Source organism: Loa loa (assembly GCF_000183805.2).
Source record: "Loa loa unplaced genomic scaffold supercont3.341, whole genome shotgun sequence".
NCBI lineage: Eukaryota > Metazoa > Nematoda > Chromadorea > Rhabditida > Onchocercidae > Loa > Loa loa.
This window is the reverse complement of record NW_018108521.1, coordinates 9,028-18,592: the sequence shown is the minus strand read 5'-3', so window position 1 is coordinate 18,592 and position 9,565 is coordinate 9,028. Positions and strand designations below refer to the sequence as shown.

General features: G+C 32.7%; 3 protein-coding genes across 3 annotated transcripts in view; 1 reads left to right on the top strand and 2 right to left on the bottom strand.

The window, feature by feature from the left end:
- LOAG_18519 (C2 domain-containing protein) overlaps nucleotides 1–2,376 on the top strand; it is a gene marked incomplete at its 5' end in the record, with an annotated part of 6,611 nt that extends 4,235 nt beyond the window's left edge. The window contains 6 exons of the mRNA XM_020451179.1: nucleotides 136–205; nucleotides 456–711; nucleotides 884–967; nucleotides 1,321–1,461; nucleotides 1,738–1,846; nucleotides 1,976–2,376. Coding sequence (XP_020305063.1) covers nucleotides 136–205; nucleotides 456–711; nucleotides 884–967; nucleotides 1,321–1,461; nucleotides 1,738–1,846; nucleotides 1,976–2,050 — 735 coding nt within the window. The 3' untranslated portion in view covers nucleotides 2,051–2,376. The remainder of the gene's footprint in view (nucleotides 1–135; nucleotides 206–455; nucleotides 712–883; nucleotides 968–1,320; nucleotides 1,462–1,737; nucleotides 1,847–1,975) is intronic.
- Nucleotides 2,377–2,843: 467 nt separating this feature from the next.
- Nucleotides 2,844–5,002, bottom strand: LOAG_09862 (hypothetical protein). The gene is made up of 5 exons (XM_003145389.2): nucleotides 4,884–5,002; nucleotides 4,482–4,665; nucleotides 3,685–3,795; nucleotides 3,428–3,612; nucleotides 2,844–3,184 (listed from the first exon to the last, which is right to left on the bottom strand). Exons 1-5 carry the CDS (start codon nucleotides 4,946–4,948, stop codon nucleotides 3,055–3,057), a joined length of 675 nt encoding a protein of 224 aa, XP_003145437.1. The 5' UTR covers nucleotides 4,949–5,002; the 3' UTR covers nucleotides 2,844–3,054.
- Nucleotides 5,003–5,972: 970 nt separating this feature from the next.
- Nucleotides 5,973–8,088, bottom strand: LOAG_18518 (hypothetical protein; the record flags this gene model as incomplete). Its single annotated transcript, XM_020451178.1, has 6 exons — nucleotides 5,973–6,255; nucleotides 6,661–6,798; nucleotides 7,024–7,178; nucleotides 7,274–7,529; nucleotides 7,787–7,890; nucleotides 7,920–8,088. 6 exons carry the CDS (start codon nucleotides 8,086–8,088, stop codon nucleotides 6,169–6,171), a joined length of 909 nt encoding a protein of 302 aa, XP_020305062.1. The 3' UTR covers nucleotides 5,973–6,168.
- Nucleotides 8,089–9,565: the final 1,477 nt, after the last annotated feature.

The following is a 9,565-nucleotide window of genomic DNA, read 5'->3' as shown; positions in this document are numbered from 1 at the left end:
TATATATATATATATATATATATATATATATATATATATATATATATATATATATATATATATATATATATATGATCCTGATTAAGGTTATTCTATTGTATTTGGGTTATTGCTTTCAGTTCATTGTTTTTGTAGGCTTTAGTTACCGTTCAACAAAAAGGCAATTTGGCTTCTGATGGTTATAGCGAAGCAATTTATGGCAATGGTAAGATTTTATTTAAATTGTCAAGAAAAAGTTATCTTTGTTACACACGTTTAATATTAAGTGCATTCGCAATAAGAGTTGGAAAATTCAGTTCATAGATAGTAAAGGTTATAGTAAATACGTTCTTGCGGGTAGACTGAATAATCGACATTGTAATTGGAATTAGTTCTTTTCCTTGTAATTAAGACTGAGCTTGCCACACTGTTTATCTAATGAATGCGGTACTATATTTCGAATATCTTTTTTTTAGAAGTGTTCATTGAGAGAGCTGAAAAATTAGTAACGGCTGATAAAAGTGTGCGAAATCGACATTCCTCAGAATATGAAGTGAATCCTCGAAAACCGAATGAGACAGGTACTGGCAGTAAAGATTCGAAATTATCGGTCATCGAACAGATAAAAACGCGAAGGAACAGCAGTGAATCAGCCACAAGTGCATATAGACGTCGTCGTACTTTTGGTGAAAAACTGTTCCTAACGAAACATACACAAGGCAAAGGAAAGCCGTATGTTTTTTGAGACATATTTCAGCAATATTAGGGAATAAAGATTACTTATATTAGCTTTGAGTTTCTCAGCGAATAGTAAACATTATTCTTCGGGATTGGCAACTCGAGGTTTATACATCATTGGTGAGAGAAACTATAACTTCTGTCCTTAACCTCTACATATTTTTAGTACTGGTCAAAGTGGTCGTTTGCAGTTTGGTCTTCAGCATCTGAAAGAATCAAACAGGCTAATAGTTCGGGTTATACGTATAATGTACGTATTATTTATTCACTTTCAAACAGTTGTAAACTATTTTCAACTACCGTGGATTTTTTTATCAATTAATTTAAACAAATCTCATGGGCAGAAATCTCACGAAAAGGTCATCCTTGAAGTTTGTTATCTCGATCTCTATTATTACAAGCCGATGCATTATGAGTTCATTTCTAAGTGTCATTTTTCAATTATATTGTTACTGATTACTGACCAGAGTTTGATGGGAATTTCAATTAAAATGAGAAAAATATGTCTATATCATCGTGCTTCAACACTATCCACCATCTTAATTGGGGTTGTTAATCATTTTTAGCTTTCATTTATACGTGTGTAAATGATCAATGTTATAGAGAACTATGTCCACTTGATAGTCAGGGCTCTGCAGATCCATACCTAACTGTACGTCTAACACCTTTGGATAATATGCGTGGTGGTGAGAAACGAAAAACACCAATTGTCAAGAAATCTCTTGACCCGCTTTTCGACATCCAGTCAGTTTCTATCATTGTTGTTTTTCTTAAACCATTCTCTTCCAGAAATCTGCGGTAAATTTGATCAAATATTCTTTCCGAAGCATAAGTTTTTTTTCATAATCCTCAGTAGCCTGTTGCACAGAGATAGTCTTTTGGGATGGAAATGTTCAATTTCAGGTGCTAACTGGGATATTTACCCTTCAAAGTCCATGGTTGAACTTATAGCGAATCAACTGAGTCAAATTTTATGCCATTGTATTCCCTGACACTGTTTTTTGATATTAAATTCTTTAGGTTTGAATTTGACCTGCACTTTAGCGATATCGAGAATCACATGCTTATCTTCACTGTGAAGGATGCCATCAACTATGGACCCTTTAGCAAAGCTCCTGTTCTTGGAATGGTTTGAAAATTTTAAAGCTTCCGTAGTTTAATGTTTTTCTTTATCATACAAAGTCTTTTCAAAAAGCATATCTAATTTCATTGTTTAAAAGATTTTTTTTTCAAGTTACTCCATTTCATATTTTCCTAGATACAAGTAAGGCTGGATAGCATGAAAATAACGGAAGAATTCTCGAGCTTTTGGTATGACCTCAAATGCAGTTGATTATCAGAATGCAGTCCGTACTGCAGGTGTTTCACGCTTCTGCATCTTACGATATTACCGTTACATCTATGCTGTTTTAAATTTAGTTTGTTTCATATTTTAGTTTATGTTGCTTATTATTTTGTAATTTTCCATTTCCCCATTTTGTTATGAAAGATTTTTGGTACCAGCAGTATGTTTGCATTTAATCAGAATGTGTTTTTCGGAAGATTGATCAAATGTGTTGTTTTTGATAATTACCGAACTCTTTCATCCTTTCGCGTTTTAATCTAACCTGCTTCGTTCAAAACAAGCAGCCATTTCCGCTGCATGTGAATAAATGACTGATCTTTTTGTAAATTTATTCTGCTAAACTTCTGTTCGTCTCTGCAGGTACAAGGAGAAATTTCCGGGTGAAATGTCCTTCGAGTTTACTGAAAACTGAAGAAGTACGGTATATCATTATTGTACTCTACCAAAGGATGGTCAATATTGACTGTACATGCGAATTACCTTCTTTTCTAGACATTTCTTTTACCAATTCCCATCGAGTCTTACTCCTCACTTTCACAAAAAACTCAAATTTTTTAAAAGTTCCAACTCCTGATTTTTACTGAACATTTCTGTGGAACTTTTCTAGCATTTCATGTTTTGCCTAAGTGGTCTTTTACCACTTATTATTATTTCAGCGTTTACTGGAAATCCGTCTTTTTGTTTTCATCTTTTTTTTTGTTTATTGATCATGATGCAATAGATTCCATTAAAGCATTTAAATGTAACATCAAAACATTTAAATGTAAAATTCAAGAAGGTAGGCGCATTCATTTTCTCGCGACATCAAATTTTTTATGGTGCAGAAATTAAAACGCCATCTTTTACATCAAAGTAAAAACTCTGTGAGCAAGAGACCTAGATTGGCTTTGATCTCTATTCACCCATGTTATTTCTCCGCCCTGGAGTACAATTCAAACAAGAAGTGCCATAAAAGGGAACTACAGAATTAGTACTGGTATTTTTTGTTGAACCTAAAGCCTTTGAAATACCATACATGTTGTCGTTGAACCCTTTCGACCACCGAATTCAAAAATATTTTTAGGTGGGATCTCTTCGAGAAATTTCAATTCTTCATCGCTAAATTGCTTTTCCAGTTCATTCCTGTAATGAAATTACTTTACAATGGAAAAATACTTCACTCTCTAAAAGAATCAGATCGTATAAATTGATATTAATTTTAAACTGTTACACTGCATGGTTAAAGGATCCGAATTGTTCTTTACGAGAGACTCTATATGAATTTTATGAATCTGCTAAAGCTGGTAAAACCATATAAGGCTGCACAAAGATTCGTCAAAAAGGTTCATGAAAATTAACGAAATGTTATCCACCACAATACAGTACCTCGAGTAGTTACATGAACAAATGATGAAAAGTCCGCAAGGTCTCAGAGTTTTACATACGCTTGCCTTGTACTTCCTCAAACAGCGGTCACGATCAACTGATAGTGATAGAGAATCCCAAGTGCCTTTATCAAGAACAGCGTCGAATTTCCCCAAATTAATGCTTTCACTGAGTAGATCGGCTACCTAAAAACGGCTATCCATATAAGCTCTAGAATTAAGAACGTTTCATTCATTATCTTATAGATAAAGAATTACCCGAAAATCAATTTGGATACTGCTTTCTATGCTCTCTGTGAATTTTTTGGCTAGCAGTATTGCTTCTTCGGAATAATCAACACCACATAAATGAGAATAGCCTTCTTGTCGCTGAAGTAAAGGAAATTACGGACAACTACACAACGTTCATCTCTATTAACAACTGTATTAAAATTATTGTAAAATTGGAAAGTAAAAAAATTTTGATTTAGGGTATGTGGAAATGGGGAGAGTGAAGGATATGCTTTAGAAGAGAAAGACGTTAATAAGAAGTCTAGAGTAAAAGAGATACAGGAAGATGTAAATGATCAGAAACCGAATAAATACGGATCGAATCATTAATGGCGTCAGTTGCATATATGCTATGAATTGGATTAAACAGCTGAAATTCTGATCTTCACTACTTAATTTAATCCACAGTATGGGTTTTACATATTTTCTTGATATTTAGCAAAGTAGCGCAATTTCTCGAAAAAAAAAAATGATTAACCGAAGAAGCTCGTTTTCGTTGTGGTTGCAAAAATTAAAAGTCGAAACCCTGTTTTTTTTTTCCTCTCTCTTTCTTTAAATCACATCCAATTCATAGAACAGGCTAATCTACTTATCTAACAAATCTGAAGAAGTATTATGAATAACTGACATGATCAAAATAATGATAATTTAAAAAAGTTTTGTTCGGTAATGTATCCCCCAATTTCGCTATTTTTCGTCGAATCTCTTGCATAGAACTACCTAATTCCTCTAAAATTCAATACTATCACGTACCCTAGTTGTAACTGCGACAACACTACACATACCAGCGCTCTCAGCAATGAACCATTTCCACAACCAAAATCTATCAATCTGCATGATTTGGATAATTGTTCATTTCCGTTAACATAATTCACCAAACGACTTTCAGCACTACGTCCAAACCATACTTCGCCCTCATCTCCAAATTCTTCGAAATTTTTCAGCTCTCTTTCGTAATGTTCAATCCAACTGTAAAACTACCTTAATTCTAATTTATTATTCATTTATTGACATTTACGGGACTGGCTGAAGTTGGTTCAAACTGAACTTCAGATATAGTATCAAACATTTCAACTTAGAACAGTAGTGAGAAATGTTGAATAGCAAATAGTGTTAATAATACAGAGCTGAATTTCCTTCAAGAATACAAGCTAAAGAAGGAACAAAAAGAATATTTTAAATCATACTATTCTTTAATAGCAAGCTTCGAGCAAATTATTTCATCTTCATTCACGGAACTTTCATCTGCCATATTTCTTCCTATAAAGATGTGAATAGCCAATCAGTAGAAAATTTGCTCCTGAAATGTTATAAGGAACATTAAGTATTATCGGATAGTAAATTGTCAGAAACCAAACTTCCACGTGAAACTTTAAATACAATATGCAGACAACGTCAAATGCGTCAATACTAGCACTAACCAGTAGTAGTAAACGTCAAGTATGATTTTCCGATTTTTTGCATCATCTTGCTAAGTCAAAAATTTCAGATAAACATACAAAATACAGAAATAATTTTGAAATAAATGTACAACACATTGCTTGATAAAGTCATCATAAAAGATGAGATAATATAATTACATAGAAATACTATGCAAAAAAAAAAAAAAAAATACAGACCACTTCCAACGTGGAAATTGCTGACAAATCAACATTGTCACGTAGCAAAATCAACATTGTCACATTACACGTGCTCAACAATTGTCACACTACACGTATTCTCCTTCTTTTTTTTTTACTATAGTTGTTTCCTCTCTCCACTTTATATGTGATCACACTTTACTGTATGTATATCTGCCTAGTGTTGTTTCTCTGTTATCACTAATCTTTGTCTTCCGTGCATTTGTGCAATTATTACAAAAAAAAAAAATGTAAGCGATACCGTTTTATTTATCGCATGAGTAATTTGGTTCAGAGTAATACGTCAATGTAACGTGCTGAGGTCACGTCATCGAAGTTTTACAAGATTTCGAAATTTTGAAAATTCTCAGGGATTCTGTTGCTTTTGAATTTAAGGGAACTATTTGTGCGAGATTATATAACTTAGTAAGGAAAGCTAACGTAAACGAAGAAAATGGGGTAATTTTTTTTTTTTCAAATTTTGTTTGGAGTTTTAGAAATTAAAGTTTGTTCTAACATTTTCACATTCCTAATGGATAATACTTAAGAACTTCCTTTCATATCATTCCTTTTATTTGATCAAAATTACGAGAAATGATAAGAAAGATTGGATAATATCATCTAACAATGACATGTCAAAGATGCTGTTGTAGGAGACTCGAAATACTTTATCTTTTTAGATGAGATAGAGAAGTGAAGAAGAACTAGCTAGGAGAATAATGATAAGGAATGGAAACTATTGGTGATAAGAAATTGTATATTTTACAGATATCAACTTTTATTCAATTCATAGTGATTTTGGGAGAAGTGCACCATGAACAGTGTGAAATGTCCTCAGAAATTACAGTTCTCTTCACGTTACTAGCAATGGAATTGTGAAATTTACATAAGTAATTGGTTTCTTGAACAATGATGGAGCATCCATTTCGCCTGCATTTGCCTGAAATTCATTTTAACTTCAAAATTTGCTTCTCTTCGAGAAAATAGTATGGATGAAATTGAGCAAAATTGACGAGAGTAATAATAGTGTTTATGAAGTACAAGTGTTGTTGTAAAAAAAAGAAAGAAAAAAATTGGTTACAAAATTAGAAATATACAGAATGTTTCATATGAAATCATAACAATTACTCATTTTACCTCGCTTTTTAAGACTTTCGAAAAAAAAAAGCTAAAAACTTTTGTCTTATTCATGTTTCAGGAAAGAATAAATTAGAAATGAAGCGATACAGAACATATTTCCTCAATATGTAAATACTCATTATTATCAGTATAAAAATTCTGAAAATTTCACTTCAAATTCCGTATTTATTATTTGTTTGAATAGATTATTTAGTGCTTAACATACCGGCGTATGTATGAGCACAAGTTTGTCGATTTTCGGATTTCCAGATTGTCTTATCACTTCAATGGTTTGTTCTGCACTTGGTTCCATGAACGAAAAGACTGGATTCACTCGATATAGGAAATTATCCGAACATTTTATCTATATCAAGATTATTTATTTCCTTTCACCATAGTTTCAAGTGTTTTTTTCCGTGAAATGAATCAAAACTTTAACCGGATTAACTCATTTTAATCCATCTGTACATTCGTTGCAGAACTCTCCGATCGTCCACTAATTACTCATGATCTATATGAGGAGAAATTTTCGTAACTTAAGTATAGAAAGATGAATATAAAAAAAAAAGTTCACTCTCATAAAAGGTACCTTAAGGGCCTGTCTTTTAGCAGTACTATTTCTAATGGTAAACTTTACTGAACCGCCAGCTAGTGTAAATTTAAGTTCTTTCGGATCATAGGTTACTTCCTCTTTCTTCTTTTCCTCCTCTTTCTTCTGCTCCACTTTTTTTCCTCCTCTTTTTTCTGCTCCATTTTTTTTTCCTCCTCTTTTTTCTGCTCCTCCTTCTTTTCTCTTTCCTCCTTTTTCTCGTCCTCTTCCTTCTCATCCTCTTTCTTACCATCTTTTTCTTCTCCTTCTTTCTCACTACTCTTTCTCCCTTCTTCTTTCTTGTTTTTCTTAATGTCGTCGTTCTTGTCCTCTTCCTCTCCTCCTTCTTTCTTTTGTTCTAACTCCTTCTCCTCCTCTTCTTTTTTCGAACTTCCTTTATTTTCATTTTCTTTTCCAGCAGCATTATCTTTATTATCTTTACCGGCCTCAATCTCCTCACCCTCTTTTTCATCAGACTTCTTGTCACTCTCTTTTTGCTCTTTTTTCTAGAAACTTTTAGTTAAATGAATACTTTTTATAAGAAATATAACAGAAATCTATGGTTGACTCACTTCTAAACAAGTCAGTTTCTCTTTAAAATTCCAATCTGTTAGGTCATTATTTAAATTTTGACATTTAAACTTAACAATCAAAAACAATAATAGCACATGAAAAATTTTGAATATATTTGCTTGAAATACATATCTCTCCCTCCCTGAAGTATTATGATATGATATTAAGTGATAAGCATGATTATGATTACCTCTGAGGCTTCATCCATCTCTTTCTTTTCCTTCTTCCTATTTTCCTTTTCCTTTTTCTCATTTTTCTCCTCTTCCTTTCCATTTTTTTCTTCCTTCTCATCGTCTTTTCCGGTTTCTTTTCCTCTCGGTTACTTTCTAGGTTTGGCTCATTTATTTCGCCTTCAGTCGAAGGACCAGCTTTTCTATCATCTTCGTATTTTTTGTCACCTTCCGATTTCTTTAATTTCTCCGAACCACTCTTTTTCGAACCACTTTCTTTTTCATTTTCAACCTGAATTGTTTGATATAAATCGATATTCATGAATGTGACAGCTTATTTTACAGTCATCTCATGAATGTGAAAGGTCAACCGTTAATAACGAGAAACTTTAGTGTAGTTGGAATCTTCTAAAATATATCATTATACTGATAATTTTTCATCCATCACATAGGTTGACTTTCTTCTAAATATTAATTAAGTCAGACGTAGTTCTCTTACTTCAGTAACCGTGTCCTCTCCCAATTCCAACTCACCACCGAATATTCCCTAGTTTTTTTTTTTTTTTTTTTGTTTTAAGAAGCTAAGATTCCTCATTCTAGCAAAATCTCATCGTTTGTTTAATGGTCAAAGTAATCATTTGACATTGTGATACCACGAGAAATAACCTTTTTGTATCCATCCTCCAGCTTTTCTTCTCTACTTTTCGTTTTCTTTTCTTCCCTCAAAAAAAAAAAGAAAAAAGAAAAAAACCGAAACTCAAACTTTACGTCGATTTCTTCTGTTTAGCGTATGCTAATGTCTGTGGCGATTTAAGTGTGAACTTCAGTCTTTTTTTCTTAAACTAATTTTCCAACTTTCGAAATTTTCTTATCGCAAAAAAAGAAAGTTTATGAAAAATTGAACAAGAAAGGAGAATTTACCATTTTTTTGCTTTTACATAATATAATGAAGTAGGTGAAGATAATCAGTGTTTTGAGTAAACCAGCAACAGTTATAAACATCCACATTAGTAATTTATCAGCAAATTATCGTGCTGCAAGTTTATTGCTAACTCAGACATTATCATACTTTTTTATCTCAAATTTCAGATTTAATCCGCAGCGATATTTTTGGATCACTGATCCCAATAAGTAAAGGTGTCTTTTCGGCTTTCTTTTTTTTGTACTGCTAAATATATACCACTATACTTTTACTTAAGTTGTCTGTACAGGCTATGCGATTCGAATATAACAAATTCATGGATTACTAAAGATTGACCTCAATACTATACTAGGAAACATACTGAAATATAACTGTAACTGATAGTAAGAGTGAGTAACTGATCAGAGTAATTGCAAAATGTACAATGATATAACAGTTTAATCGCATCTCTTTTATACATTTCCGATAGTTGATGCTTCAAGTGTTGAGTTAATTACAGTAGCTAATTGCTTCCGTATAAGTGAAATTTATATATATAAGGTTAAGAAGCTAGGATGGTTCGAAATACTTAAAGATTGGAAAAATATCTTACTTGGACCAAGAGAACTTGGCCCAAGTTTTATCTTAGTAATTATTTTGCTAGATTTGAACCGATAAAATCTAATAATTCCCAGATATTTCAAACCCTCACTTCGTACTCCCGCAACTGCTGCCTTAAGCGCATTGTTGCATAGCGGTATAAAGGTAGCGCTGTGACACACGGTGTGCTGCTATCATATATCTTTGTGCAACTTTCAATTCTGGTCAATGTTGAGGATTGAAAATTGGGTTGAATGGTTAGGCATGTCCATGAAGAGTAGTAAGGATGATTATTAGC